Genomic DNA, 15209 nt, shown 5'->3' on the forward strand with positions numbered 1-15209 from the left:
CTTTTTCATTGTTAGGTAGTCATATGACTTGCTTTAGTCACTGAGATATGCAGAAGTGAAGTATGTACCCTTTGAAAGAAAAATAAAGAGCTGGTATCTGATTCATGTGAAAATTTTATAATATGTGATTATATGCCATTTAATACCATTTAATGTTCCATTCACTAACTTCAGAATGTAAGATGTGTCTATACTGTATATTTAAGCTTCCTAGGTTAGAGTCCTTTGGGCACTATAATTTTTTTTTTTTTATTAGTCACAAGAGTCTCTTGCCCCGTGCCTGGCTGTCTTCACCAGGCCCCCTCAAAGGGGGTGGTTGAGTTTCCCTCCCCACCTCAAGCAGAACCCCCACAGCTGAAAACTCTCAGAACCCAGCCACAGCCATGTTCAAGGCCCCTGTCCACACGTTCAGACGAGCCTCACGCATGAAGGAACCGGCAGAGGAACCCAGGTGTGTGGGAGCCGGGGCTGAGTTCTCCAAGCCTGCTCGGAGCGGAACTGGGCCTTTTCTGCCCAGATCCTCCATTTTCCAGTAGGTAGGCAGTCACCCCCAGAAACAGCCTCCGATGCTGTGTCATCCCATCAATGGCCAACATCCAGAGACTATAAAACCAAGCTCCCGGAAGCCTAGACATCTTATAGCCTAGTTCTCCCTCTTGGAGAACCCTGGCAAGCTGCCGAGTTTCCTGCCTGCATGGTAGAGTTTGGCAAACTCCCTGTGGCTTATTCATATGCCAAAACCAATAACAATGATGGGTCTCATTCCATTGACCTTGAAAAAGCCTCCAATGAGGCACCATTGGGAAGGACAAGTAAAAAGAGGCTTCTAAAATCTCAAGGCTAGGACGAATGGAGATGATACTGAGACCTCTCGAAAAAATCAACGATCAACGGGATGATGATGATGATGATGATTTTTAGTCTACCATGAAATTACAAAGTTTTTCATGATTGGGTTTTAAGCTTATAATGTTCCTACACCAATCTGTTCACTGGTGTCCACTTTGTTGCAACAATGCCCTCCCCCATTTTCCTCGCACCAGTCGACACTGTAAATTTTAATCCATAAATTTCACCAGAAAGAACTCGAGATACTTCATACATAAACAAAACTAACACAATGGGAATTGAAGTAGAGGCAACAACCAAGAGATGTTGGAATCCACATTTATTGATAAGAGATATGTACACAAAAGTTAAAACACTTAGTGAAGAATTGAATTCACAGATTATTTCCAGTATATAAAGAATGTCCAGTTATTTTACACATAAAATGTTACAGTAATCAGTCCACATTGTAACAAATCTTAGAAAGATAAAGATGAAAACAAACAATCAAAACCCTCAATTATCCAAAATGTGCTTTGCCAACAAGGCATTTCCTAGTACCGTATGTAAGAAATGACCCCAAAGTTAGTGGAAGTTTTTTTAATCCTTTTGTATTTATTAGTTTTTAAATACTAAGTGCTATAAATGCTCTATGCTACATGACATTAGATCAATGTGAAATGTAAGGAAAACAATTATTCTTTCATTCTGGACAATCAAGAATGTTCAAACAATTCCTGCATATGTCTAGTTTTCTTTCTGTGAGGTCTTCCACCCTGAATTAACAGGAGTTGAAGAAATCACGTTTTCAGGGGGAGAAAGTGTGCCTTCCACCATACTCATCCTTTACTTTAATCTTCGAAAAGCACGTGAATGTGTGCTTGCGCTGTGTCCTTAAGAGATCCCTCAGGCTTCACTCCCCTCATAAACAGAAATGGGTACTTAGTCTTCACCACGGCTCCTGGCCATCTTTTTCTGTTCTTGAAGAGGAGAAAGGGCTGCCAGAACTATAACCTCACAGCATTCCATTAGTAGTAATTAGACTAGTGCATGTTTTAGGAGACAAGGATACAACTACTTCAATCACTCAAAATATGCACACAGCATGTAGTAGTTAGAGGTCTTATTTCTTCACATATGTGAATCTGTGCTTCCTCAGTTGCCCTTGTGCAACCCCAAAGTTTGCACTGATCATTCCTGTGCTTCCAAAGCTCTTTCAACAGACAACTGTGCTTTTGACTACCCAAATTGTGCTTTTACGGGTTTAACCTGCAGGGTAATTAGTAAATATCTTTCCTGTACAGGGACAAGACTCTTCAGAGCTTTTAGCATCATGAGTGTGATATGATGCTAACATGCATAGAAGCAGACTAACCATTTGTCTCTCTAAGCCCAATCCACAATGCCAAGAGAACCGTCAAGATCTTCATTCTAAACCTACGCCCAAATAATCAAAAGTTCCACTGTCTTGCTTTTTTGCCATGTGTTATACAGACATCAGCTGACCTTAAGAATCAAGACACACATCAAATCCTCCCCTGTTCTGAGTTGTATATTTACAAAGATGTTGGACACACAAACTTTCAATCATTGATACAAAGAATTCATGGATAAGTTCTTCACTCATGTACATCTGCTAATCACATTTAGAAAGAAGAGAAATGATTCACTACTAGGTATCTAAGAAGGGCGTTTTTCAAAACACCAATCAACATGTCTACTGCATTTAGGTGAACAGCCAAAAAATAACATTTAAATTAAATTACAATACGTCTATATACCATTTCACTGAAATTACACACAGATACCTACATTATAGCTACACAAAGTGCATAGGCACTGTTCTTCATGCGTGAACAAAGCGTTACTGCACACATATAAGAACACCATGCTCTGACAGCTATCCGTACTTGAAAACCACTGACACCGTGTTGCCAGATGAGGGCACATCTAATCTGTTTGCTGATCAAGGAGCAGGTTCCAATTTACCAGTATATATTTTCTATGTAACTATTTATTTTTCAAATATGGCAAAAATACTAGCTCCACAACCACTTCAGAAAATGTGTTTGGCGGGAGGAAGACTCCCTTGTCTTTGCGATGACTCCTGGTTTGCCTTTTCGGGGGAAGTTACATAGATTGTTATTCACCTGAGGACAGAATCTACCTGGGCTGCTTCCAAGCAATTTCAGCGCGACTCTAAGCTGCCAGAGTCAGCCCTAGTGACAGAATATTGCTTCATAGCTGATGCTAATACATCTCTTTTCCTAAAAAGATGTGATCAATTCACAAAACAATGTGACCTTCGCTGCCGATCTGCTTGGCAAGAAAGAACAGCAACAAATCTGTTCTGATTTGCTTCTGGGTGCTCACCCTCAGTCTCTGCTCGTCAAAGTTTTTCTCTGCTAAATTTTATGTAACTCATGGGGAAGGCATGGGGAATTCTGATAGAGAAATGATACCACTATTACTGTCTTGGTTTTCCATCTTCTTAGAGAGAAGCAAAATTAGAATGCTCAACTGGACAACGAGGTCTGGTGTTTAAAAGAACGAATTAGCATGCACCTCCATTCCCCAAATTTAAAAGTAGGACCTGCTCACATGCCAATCCTAACCAGTGGAAGGATTTGAGCAAGTGATTTATTTTATGGTCATTTTGCTCACAGCATCACAAGAGATGGGGGTTCTTAAATTTTTCAAATGTGCGGTATGCTCTGGAAAGATGTGATAGCTTTAAATTGCTGTAAAAATGTTGTGTTCTCTAATTAGTTATAATTTCCCGTATGTGGTTATATAGAAAATACCATAAGAAAATATCCGTCTGCAAAATTACAGATACTAAATAGATCAATTCAGTCTACACTGAGTTCTTTATAATTTATGAAGAATAGATACAAACCTATAATATTAAAGGCTAAATTAATATTAAACATATAATATCCAGGATCCAGGACTATAAATACATTTCTCATGCTTCTTATAAATAATAGCCATGAAGACTGGAATCTTGTTCTAAAAGGAAGGTAAGAGTGGGCTGGAGGAATTTGTGAATTTGGGATGCAATACTGATCAGAGAGCAATATATCATCCTGGTAACATGGAGTCTTACCAGGAAGCCAAAGCATATTTTCAGGCAGCAAGATCAAATTAGATTCACAGTTTGCCAGCTCTCTCCTCAAGCCAAAGAAAACAAATAGAAAAAACAATATATAAAAATCCTCACAAAATTAGTCTTTTATATACAAATCTCTATAGTGACCAGACAATCTGATCAGTATTGTGCAACATGGAGGTGCAAGGCTGAGGTTCCCCAGGAAAGGAGTGAGGGAGTTAGACTGACATAAAATCCAGAGGCCAAAGAATGGAATCTGAGTAAGGAAAGTCATTTTTATGACAGATTTAGCAAGAAGCGTGCCAGCTTGCTAATTAGACATCTCGGAGAATTTGCTCCTTGCGGGGGAGAAATCTCAAAGATGTGTTAGGCCAACTTCCTTGATTCATGTACACATTTCTTTCCTACTATCGGCAGCAGGCCATTTCCAGGCAGGCTGAATGGTTGCTATGAGAAGGTATGGAGCCCCAGAAGGTATAAGGCTCTGACTGCATCACTCCCATGTCTTTGGGGAATGATGACAAGGGTAACAACCAGCTGTTACCCCCCCAACACTCCCTCAGGGACAGGAGAGTCTCCGGAGGAACTGGCAGCCCATTACTACTCATGCTCTAAGTCAAGTGATGACTGAGAAACAGAGGGGGCTGGTCCAGCAGGCTTAATTTTCAGCACAAAAGAAATCTGTAGAACAATCAGCAGAATGTTTAAAATGATTAGAATGTAGACTTGGTTCAGAGGTAGGAAGGTAAAGCAAAGCTGACAAAAGAGAAAGAAACAGTTGAATAATTACGCCGAATATGAGTTAAGAGTGAGAGAAACAACTTGGGAGCTTCTCTTCCATTTAAAATGTTCTTAGAGAGGTCCATTAAGAAAACTTTTCACTTTCTGATTTTGCATTAGGTCTACTGCATCTGCTGCGATATTTAAAAAAGAAAAAGTGAACAAACACACAGCTTTACAGCTCACTCCCCAAAACTGAAATCTCTAAGAGGATGGTGCTCACCACAAAACATACACCAAATCTATTGCATCTTTAGCAGAAGTTTGGACAGAGCAAAGTTTTAACAGAGCAATGAGGCAAATAGTGACCTACTGGAGTAATATCACAGATCAAAAGAAGTTATTCAAAGTCCATGACTAGCCCCAACAACACACCAGGCATTTTCTCTAACCCTAGATATTCCCAAGGCAGTGAAGAGAGGATAGCTCCTGTAGAAAAGCACTTTTCCTGTAGGAATAAGAAAAAAAGGAAGAGCAAGAAGGGGCGGGGGGAAAGGATATTTCATTATATTCATAAGAAGTGATGCCCATCAGAAAAGCAAATCAAGAGGAAAATTGGAACCTAAAATCCACCAAAGATGCCTGCACAACTCTTCAGAGCAAGAACGTGGCCTGGCTCCCCCTGTGCACAGAGGTGCATGTCTACACACAGTCAGAGGAAAGGTATTTACAGCCAGTTGCTGGTATTGTGTAAGTCTTGCACAAAATTTCATAAGAGCGTTCAAGTATATTTGCCAATGGCTCCCAAATTCCCATACTGGGTTGGCAATTAGGACTGGGGAAAACTGTGTGTTGTGGGTATTGGAAGTGGGCTGTATTGCACAGCTTGGATGATGCAAGAATTTGAGTGGGGCTCTGGCCTTGTCCAAGCCCCTCCTGGTGACCCTGACCACACTACTCATGTGCCAGATTGCTCTTTCTACAAGGGCAGTTGGGTATAGGCAAAGGACCATTTTGTGAAAGGGTGCCTGCTTGCGTCGCCAAACACCAAACTATGAATTACATGGCCAGGTTCCAAGTGGTTGTAAAGCTCTAAATGAAGAGAGAGGTTCAACTATAATTTCCCCCAATGGAGAAGAATCCCAGTTGAGTATTCATTATTGAAGGCCCCTTAACTTAAAATATAAATGTCATCTTTTATAGTATCGAATATCTAAATAAAGAAGAAACTAAAGAGAAGATTATAGTATCACAGATTATAGGACTGGAAGAAGGCTTTGATCAGTAAATCCAACCTCTTCATTTTCTATACACAGAGGAATAAGGGTTGGGTATAAAGTGACTTGTGTTAGGTGTACAGCTAAACATGTGCAGAAGCTTAGTCAAATGTTTCCTCTACCAAACTTTTATTTCCTCATCATCTCTGTCATTGCCTTAAATATCCATGTTATTCTAAGAAATTAGATAGCATTCATTTAGGAATCTTTGTCATCTATTTTAAAACCAGCCTGCAGTAACCTGTATGGTTGTTTACCAAATTGTCTCTCAAGCAGTAATAAAGATATATGGAATAAGAAAAAAGGAGGAGTAAGAAGGGGGAAAAGGATGTTTCATTTAGGAAAATCATAAGCAACTATTGCATGAGCAACTTTGAACTCATGCCACCCAAGGACAACAGTCTGCCTCTAGTATAACTTGCCTGGGTGCCAACTCATTTGGTGCCATCCCTCTTCATTTAGTGCTTTACAACCACTTGGAACCTGGCCATGTAATCCATGGAACTCAGTGGCCCTTTCCTGGGTTTTAGCCATAAGTTACCGCATATACTGAGACCGTTCACCTTCTCTAACAGATTTGAAAAAAAAACTCTCATTTCAGAATGACTTCAGTACCTAATATTCCTATTCAAAGAACAAGTCTTAAAATTGCTGGAAAATATCACAAGGTCCTCTTTCTTAATATGAATTCATTTGGAGAGTAAGCAAAGTAAAAGCAGCACCCTCCAAAATTGAGTGTCTCTGAGAGTTGAAGAGCAAGCCACCTCCACTGGGTGTAACTGCAAAGCGCTCTTAGTCATCAAGCCAGCTAAGAGCTGTGGGGACTTGTTTATTGAGAGTCTGAACTGTGGAGAATTCTCAGAAAATGCATACCTATTTGGATTTATTGCTATAATCCTTGGAGGGATAGAAAGCACAGACAGAAACCTTGATTCTGACAAGAGTGAAAGATTGTAGTGTAAATTTTGCTATTAGAAACAATGGGGAATGTGGTCTTGTAAAAAACATGGCAGAAACGGGTTCCTTTCCTCAGACCCACTTGATGAATTATCCACCTCTGAAAAGGCTTCTCCACTAGATGGGCTTGCAGATAACATACTTCTCCATGCACATGTGAAAATTATTGAAGACATTTCAATCAACTGACTGTTGGTATTCCTGGCATCACCTACCAGTAATACATCTCCCTGAAATAAGTTTTCCCAGATTTCTCAGCCCCCACCAGTCTAATTTGAGGAGCTCGGCATTTGGCACCCTTTATTTTAGGTTTTTAGGAACACACGGTCTGAATAGTATTTGCGAGAACTAGATATGTGTCATTTCCCATACATGTCAATTTCCTCAGGCAGTGATAGGCTGTGTTTTCACATGCAAGGGAAGTAAAGAATTGTATCTGATAGCTACCGGGTTCAGATCTCCTCAGTTAAGAATCTGTGTGAGTTGGATGATTGATTGCCTAGAGGATTTGATTGCGTAGAATTTCTGGTGCTCTTTGAGAGGAGGCACGGCCTCACAGTTCTACAGGAAAGCCTTCCCATGAGACATATGTCACTGTGCTCACAACTAGAGTCAACTTATTGAGTTGCAGTAGGTAATCAAAGTTTTTCCTAAAATGATTCTGACTCCTAAAAAGGATGAGTGAAACTCAAAGTGGCACTGCCCAAGCCCTGATTTATAGATCTTACAAATTGCCATGCATGTATCTGACCTACCTAAACTGTATGAAAATATAGCATTTACTCATCATCAAAGAGTAATGGATTGTTTTAAGTATTAACATCTGTATTTGACCTCTTTCTATAAACTACACATATAATTTATAGGTTATACATATTCTATTTAGGAGAAAAAAGGTTGTTAGAGGTATCCTATGAATCTATTTTTTTTCTCCTTATGGCACGTATGCTGGGCAAAGAGACCCCCAAAGGTCATGGCATGAGAGGAACAAATGAGAACTAAAATACCACAGGGCACTGTAACATGTCAGCTCTATGCACATCCTGAATTTTCAGACTAGACCTGGATTTAAAATATTTTTTTCATCATGTAATTTATTGATATCCCAGATAAATGTAATGTCTTATAGGTAGTCTCATGAAACTTAATGCATTTCATTTCAAACTAGAAAATCCTGCTTTATTAAGCTGTGGCTCTTGCCTCTCCTCGCTACACTCTACCCTCATATATTTACAGGCTACCTGGATAACTAGTAAAGAGTTCAAGACAAAGCAAACCTAGAAAATTCAGGGACCATTCCTTCAAGAAACATGATTGCATGTACCAGGGCTACCATGGCTTCTAAAAGCAAAAAAGACAAGTTCCTAGACACCTTGCCTCAGACCTTCTTCCCATAACAAACAAACAAAAATTAATAGAAAAATGCACTTCTGAGCACCATTTATAGAGAGTCCTTAATAGTTAAGTCCAGAACTGTCCTCTTGACCTATAACATCTGTCATAAAGAATGCATTTTCCCCTACTGCCCTTCCAAACACTCATGGTCACCCTGCTTAAATGATGAAAATGAAGACCAATCTTATTAAGTCAAAGAAAAAAGAGCTCTTTAATACTGCTCAGTAGTGATTCTTATCTAAAATTAACTATGGTTTATGACAAAAGGTGGGTTTACATGTCTCTTGTGTGATATGAAGGTGTATGATTAGAAAAGTGGTCACAAGGAATCAAGGAAGAGGCAATAAAGGGTACATGGTGACCATAAACACCCTTTCTCGGAAGAATCTGGACTTTATGAGTCATCATGAATATCCCAGGGTCCATGTTCTGGCCTCAGATAATCACTCTAATCCCAAGTAGACAAGGTCTACATACTCCTTTGAGCCAAATGTGCTTTATTTTTTAGTGATTCATGTTCATGTCCTCAGCAGACTCCCAAACCCAGCAACTATACAAAAATACTGTGTTATGTGATAGAAAATGATACTAGAGACATTGAAAAATTTAGCTTGCATAATCAATTATTCAGGATTCATTGAGTGTCTATAGCATGCAAGACATTGTGCTAATTCCAAGTACATTATTTATTCTCTCCAACTTTCACAAGCCTTGAAAAGACTCCATCTGAGTTGTGAGGAGCCGTCTTTTATTTAACTTCATGTTCAAGGTCATCTTGACCTTCCAGTGGTCTTGGCTTAGTAATGTCATCTTTCTGGGATTTTGTTCATTTTCTGTCCTTTTTCACAGAGAAGATCAGGGAGGAAAATTGGCTCTGCTTTCAAATGATTGATGTGCTTTGATAGAATATAACACAAAGTTCTACACAAATTACCTGTATGTTTTTTGCTTCATCAAGAGATAGTACTAAAAAAGACAGTCAACAAAACTTTCCTCTGTAGATGGGAGAATAAAATGATTAGGCTTCCAGATTCAATTATAGAATGTATGAAATAATTAGGGGGCTAAAACAAACTTTTCTGTTAGAAACAAAAAATTTATGAAGCATTGATCAAATAACCTCACTTGATTTCATGATGCCAGGAAAATGCAAACCAAACATCAACCAATTTGAATGGGATGAAAACGGTAGGCTGGCTATGTACCTTTACTTTTTTCAATATGTAAAGGGGCATATGCAAACTACTTCTTAAAAATGATCAAATCAGGAGTCAATTAAAAACAAACAGAAATTTCAATGATTAATCCCATAATTGTGAGAAAGTGGGGCAGAGCAGACTCAGTTTGTTCCACCATCAGCTCTTTAAAAGAGGGTGCTTCCCACTAAAACTCTTTGAAAGTTTTTTTTTTTTTTTAAAAAAAGACAAATCACCAGAGTTCCCTAAGATAGGTGCTTGCTTTTAACAAACACATGGGCAAACACTACAGAATCTTTAAGGGGAATTTATTCTAAAGGCTTCAAACAGAACCTCTTGTATGCTCCATGGCAAGGCATGGAGAATGCTTGAAGGAATACATCCTCTTCCCCATAGTGCACTGCACTACTTAGGTTGTATCCCCGGGAGAAGAGCATCCAGGTTTCTGGACCTTGAGAGAAAAAAGGGAAGCTGGCAAGAATGCATCTTCCATTCAAACTGATTTCTCCAGCAGCATCCGTTCAAACAGTAATACAAGTGAGAACATTAGATGGTTATGAAGCATTATTTGGCAAAGACACAGCACCGTGCCTATCACTGGCTCACCACAGATTCGCTAAGCCTCAGCTAACAGAATAAGTAAACATAGAAATATAGGTACTTTTTTTTTCTTTTTTAAAGAAAGCTTGTTTATATCCTCATTTACCATAAGATATGCTGGGGGGGCTTATTCAAGATTTTGCTGAGAGTCATATCCTTATTTTTCACGTTTCCAAGGTTCTTCCTCAACACTGCAGTCGGCTGACTTTCCATTGGCTGCCAGAGTTACCTGCAAGTAATTATTATCAGCATCCAGCTCACAGGCCACGAACCAGAAAACCACTCTATGGGTATGTGGAGCAGCACTGGACCCGGGTTACAAGATCCAATTTAAATATTAGTTCCAGATGTGTTCCTTCCAAATTGATTTTAACCTAATCTTGCTTTGCACCACTGACTTGTGAACATTAAAACAAATAATATATTGCTTTACATGGGGGTAACAAGGGACTAGAGACATTTTCCATTTAGAGAATAACTTCTGCTATGCTTTTAGGGTTGTGGGGTATCTGACTACCCATAGATCCATCACATAATAATGCATTTCTAAAAAAAATGCTTCCTTTGTGCTACTCCATACAACCACAGAGAAAAAAATTCCAGAACTAGGCAGCTAGTTGTACTCATGCATGTGAAAGGTTCAGTTTCAATAATACCAGAGATTGTATACAAGTCCAATTGTTAAATTAAAAATACCATGGTGGTTTGGCTCTACCAAATAAGCTATCCATAAAATTTAATTGAAAACATTTGAACTTTAAAAATTAAAAAGAAAAGAAAGCGGTGGAGATTAAAACTTTGAGAGCAGTGACAAGGCACATCTAAGTTATTTCAAGACAATTTATGACCAAATATAACTCTACCAGGCTATCCAATTATGTCCGTGGCTCTAAGTAAACTGAACCTTTACACAGAACAGGAGGTTTTCCCCTCCACCTCTAAGTAATTTTCCTAGCTTACCTTCTATCTGTCCTCAACGTCATGTGCAAATTTAAACCCACGACTGATATTCCACATAATGGAGAGACTGGATTTATGGAAGCGTTAGAATATGGAGACATGACAAATGCAGCAATGTTGAAAATAAATCTGACCTTCTTACCCAGTGGAAGCGAAACCCATGCACTATGAACAAACACAACATGCTAGGAATGGAAAACCAAGTGCCCTTCACAAACCAACTCAATAGAAATAAAAGCCATACATCCATTCCCCACACCTTCATAGGCCCCCACACAGTTCCCCAAGGACCATGCAGCAAGCAATGACCATAACCACATGCAGTTACTTTGATTAAAATTCAAAAGCTATTGCGTAACTTCAAACTACGGTTACAAGGCAAGAGTCTGAAAATAAAGTCCAAGGTGACAAAGCGATGCTTGTAGTGGTGAAAGTTTTGACCAGAGTTGCAGCAAATTTGTTTCCCCTTCAGTGAACCGTCAGCAAAGATCAGGGCCACATTGTTTGCCTGAAGAAAGCCACTGAAGACTGCCCTTCAGTGTGTCTATTTGGCTCTCAGAGGTGACCCAGATCAACGGCAGCAAAAAGTTATAAATCATGGTAGGGTGCCTTTAGAGAACTAGATGGCGTTGGTGGAATGTTTTTGTTTGCTCACTTGCTTTTGTTTATTGAAAGCCTGGAATCAGTGTTTCACAAGTAACTAGGATAGCAGCATTTTATTTTTGCTTTTGCTCTGGATTTTCTTTTTAAGCTGGTCAAAAGTAGCTGAGACTCTATTCTCTAATCCATTACTCTACTACTCTCTGCCCCAAGACCTTAGTAAGATAGAAGTAGGAAGGGGAAGGTACCAGAAGTAAGCACTGGTGTTTCCCACTTCAGTATTGAAGAGTCAGATTGAAATGGACCAAGAAGTTTAAGTGCAAGCATAAGCAGACTCAGATACATTGGAAAATGTGTAAATTCATCTCCATAGTCCTCATGCATCTGTGTCAACTCAGTTAATTGGTTAGTTTGTCTCACTAGCAAAGGTTGAGGACAAACCGCTGTTCACTGAGCTGAACCCAATCACTTCTCGAAAAGATACAAACAGTTGAAATAGCTCTTAAACCATTTTATTGGCCATTTTATATGGCCATTTTATTATTGCCAAGCGTTGGTCAGCTGGACCATTTAGCCATCTAAATGTTAATTTGCTGAGTTTGGAGGTGGGTGGATGGGCAGGCCGTCCATTATATAGAGTGAGACACTGTCTATGGAAATGTCTAGCACGAAAAGGTCCTCTGAAACAAAGTGTAGGGCCTACATAGTCAACAGAGAGCATCTTGAATAAAGGGGAATAAAGAATAAAGGGGTTAGAGCGATAGCACAGCAGGTAGGGCATTTGCCTTGCACGCGGCTGATCCGGGTTTGATTCCCAGCAGCCCATATGGTCCCCCGAGCACTGCCAGGAGTAACCTGGCTGAGCATTGCTGTGTGTGACCCAAAAAGCAAAAAAAAAAAAAAGAAAAAGGTAAAATATTTAATGGACAATCACAGAACATCTATTGCTTATGAGGTACTGTGTATCATGGGACACAGCTATAATAAAGGAGCCATAGTTTCCCTCCTCATGGGTTTTCTTTCCAGTGATAGAGACAGCTTTCAAACTTCTCCTTTTAGAATTGAATTTTTTTTTGCTTAAAGTAGGAGATAAATTTCTCCTAATGTGCATAATGCCCTTTAAGGAAAAAAAAATCCAGGAAGTCTTAAATCTAAAGATTCGGCCATATTCTACAATGTCAAGAAATCTGTTGAGGAACTCCAATATAACTACACTGTATAGTCAATGAGTCACTACAATTCTTTCTGTAAAATAATCATGAGATCTAAAAATATATATAGGGATTTCTTTATTTTGTACTACTGTTTTCCTTGTATGGTAGTCATTTGGATTCAAATCGTCTTTACTACAAAATTACACGTTTGTTCTTGCTGTGCCCAGTACCAAATTTAGGACTTTATACATAATGAGTACCAGTAAAATTTTGATGCATGACCAAAATATAAGGAGTCATAGGAATAAGATGTGGGGAACACTTAACTAACTCCCACATAACAAAGCACACAATAAATGTTAATAAAATAAACATAAAGCCAAATTGTGGAAATATTGACATTTGTTGATTCACTTATATTTTGATTGGATATGACTAACATTTGATAGTGCATTCATGCAGATTTATAGGTTACATGAACCTTCTGAGAGAATGGAATTCTCTCTTTAGGTACACCTAAATTTCTAATAATTTGTATCAATTCTAAGAAGAGTTAAATAATTAACATACAAGTGACTGTGGATAGGCAGGGTCCTTCCTTGATTTGTATTAAAGTCCTAGTTACCACATATGTAGATATAGATGGGATAAGCAAGAGATTATAATTGGTCCATTAGAATGCTGAACCTATATTCCAGCCTAGTAGTAAAATTTTTCTGACTCATCCCTAGTTGCCTGGCAGAAACCATGGTAACAAGGAAAGAAATTAAATATTAAATCAGGTAATGTCAACACAAATCAAAAAGGTATTAGAAATATCAATTCACTGTATCACTATCATCCCATTGCTCATCAGTTTGCTCGAGCAGGCACCAGTAACATCTCCATTGTGAGAATTGTTGTTACTGTTTTTGGCATATTGAGTACGCCACGGGGAGCTTGCCAGGCTCTGCCATTTGGGTGAGATACTCTTGGTAGCTTGCCGGCCTCTCCAAGAGGTTGGAGGAATCAAACCCCGGTCAGCCGAGTGCAAGGCAAACGCCCTACCCGATGTTGTATCATTTCTCCACTGCTGCCTGGAACCATCCTAGCAACTGAACCACTAGAGCTAATTCTGCTCACCTGCCAGGGTTTCTTCAAGTTTGCTTCACTCTGGTCATGAACCTCTGTCTTTGACAATGTCAGATTAGTTACAATGGGGGCTTGACAGAACCCAATCAGCTTGAAAATTAGCACCCAGTAGCTAGCTTGGAAGAGTCCAAAACACCCATGTTTCAGGAAAGATGGCACTGTTGGGCAGTGAGAGGCATTGCTTCAAAATAACAAATTTATAAAAAATTTTCCCAAAGGATAATAACTTGAAATGGCTTTCCATTTTGGAGCAAAGTGATTGCCAAGACAAAAGTTACTCTTTAACACAAAATATTTAGGAAAAATATAGCTGTGCAAAGTTATGGGAACACTTTTTAAAAACCAATACGTGATATACAGCAAGAGAGAATACTTGTACAGCAAGAAAGAATACTTGTGCTATAAGAGTTAAATGATTGAGTATTTATCTTGGTATTTCACTAGAGGAATGGAAAATTTGAAATCCAGTAAACTAGGGAAACTACAATTTTTGAACAAAATATTCAAGAAAACCAATTGAGTTAGTGGAGTGGGTGAATGAGGGAATAAGAATGACTGATTTACATCACAGGGGTGAAACAAGCAACTGATTGCCTCCTTTATTGTTAGATATGTTGATTTTATGCCATGTTAGATAGTTAGATGTCTAGGACTCATAGAAGCTTGGGTTACAAGATTCCTTAGGGGAAAAAAATTAATGTGGCAATAATACATGCAGGGCTTTTGAATTAAGAGATGAGCATGCACTATTATATACAGGTCTCAATATCCATGAATGAGTAAGGTACCTTGCACTCATCTACAATGACAGAGTTGTGTGCTGCATAGACACATTGGTTAGAGTTGCTTTCCCTGTGGTTCTTCATATCATCATAAATGGATTGAGTCTTGGTCATTTCAATGTCTTCATGCACTCGGTGCTGGGAATCGATGGAATCAAGCTCAGACTTGGAGAGGTGGTAGACAATCCCAGCCCCAAAGGAGTCACCCACAACATTGACAGAAGTTCTCATCCTGTCCCTGAGAACCAAAAACAGAAGATACTGAGTGAGGAAACAGTATAACATGGCGGTCAAGTTCTAGAACCCTTTTCTTCGCCTGATGTTAGGCAAGTTATTAAATGTTAGGAGCCTTTATTTCTTTGTCAGTGGAAGAGAAAAGCCATACTTTTTCATGAGCTTGTATGAAAATTAAATAATATCATATGTAAAGTTCTTTGCAAAAAAATACTGTTTTGCAGTAAGAACTCAATAAACAGTGCAAAGATAAAGGAGGAGGA

At 39.0% G+C, this 15209-nt stretch overlaps 1 protein-coding gene across 2 annotated transcripts in view; it reads right to left on the reverse strand.

The window, feature by feature from the left end:
- Positions 1-1153: 1153 nt before the first annotated feature.
- Positions 1154-15209, reverse strand: part of SLC1A2 (solute carrier family 1 member 2) — a 176179-nt gene continuing 162123 nt past the window's right edge. For both annotated transcript variants that reach the window (XM_004607905.3, XM_055141955.1), the window contains exons 10-11: positions 14719-14950; positions 1154-10314 (exon numbers count right to left, since the gene is read on the reverse strand). In XM_004607905.3, the coding sequence (XP_004607962.1) occupies positions 10243-10314; positions 14719-14950 (304 nt within the window). In that variant the 3' untranslated portion in view covers positions 1154-10242. The remainder of the gene's footprint in view (positions 10315-14718; positions 14951-15209) is intronic.

Source organism: Sorex araneus, chromosome 6, assembly GCF_027595985.1.
Source record: "Sorex araneus isolate mSorAra2 chromosome 6, mSorAra2.pri, whole genome shotgun sequence".
Classification (NCBI taxonomy): domain Eukaryota; kingdom Metazoa; phylum Chordata; class Mammalia; order Eulipotyphla; family Soricidae; genus Sorex; species Sorex araneus.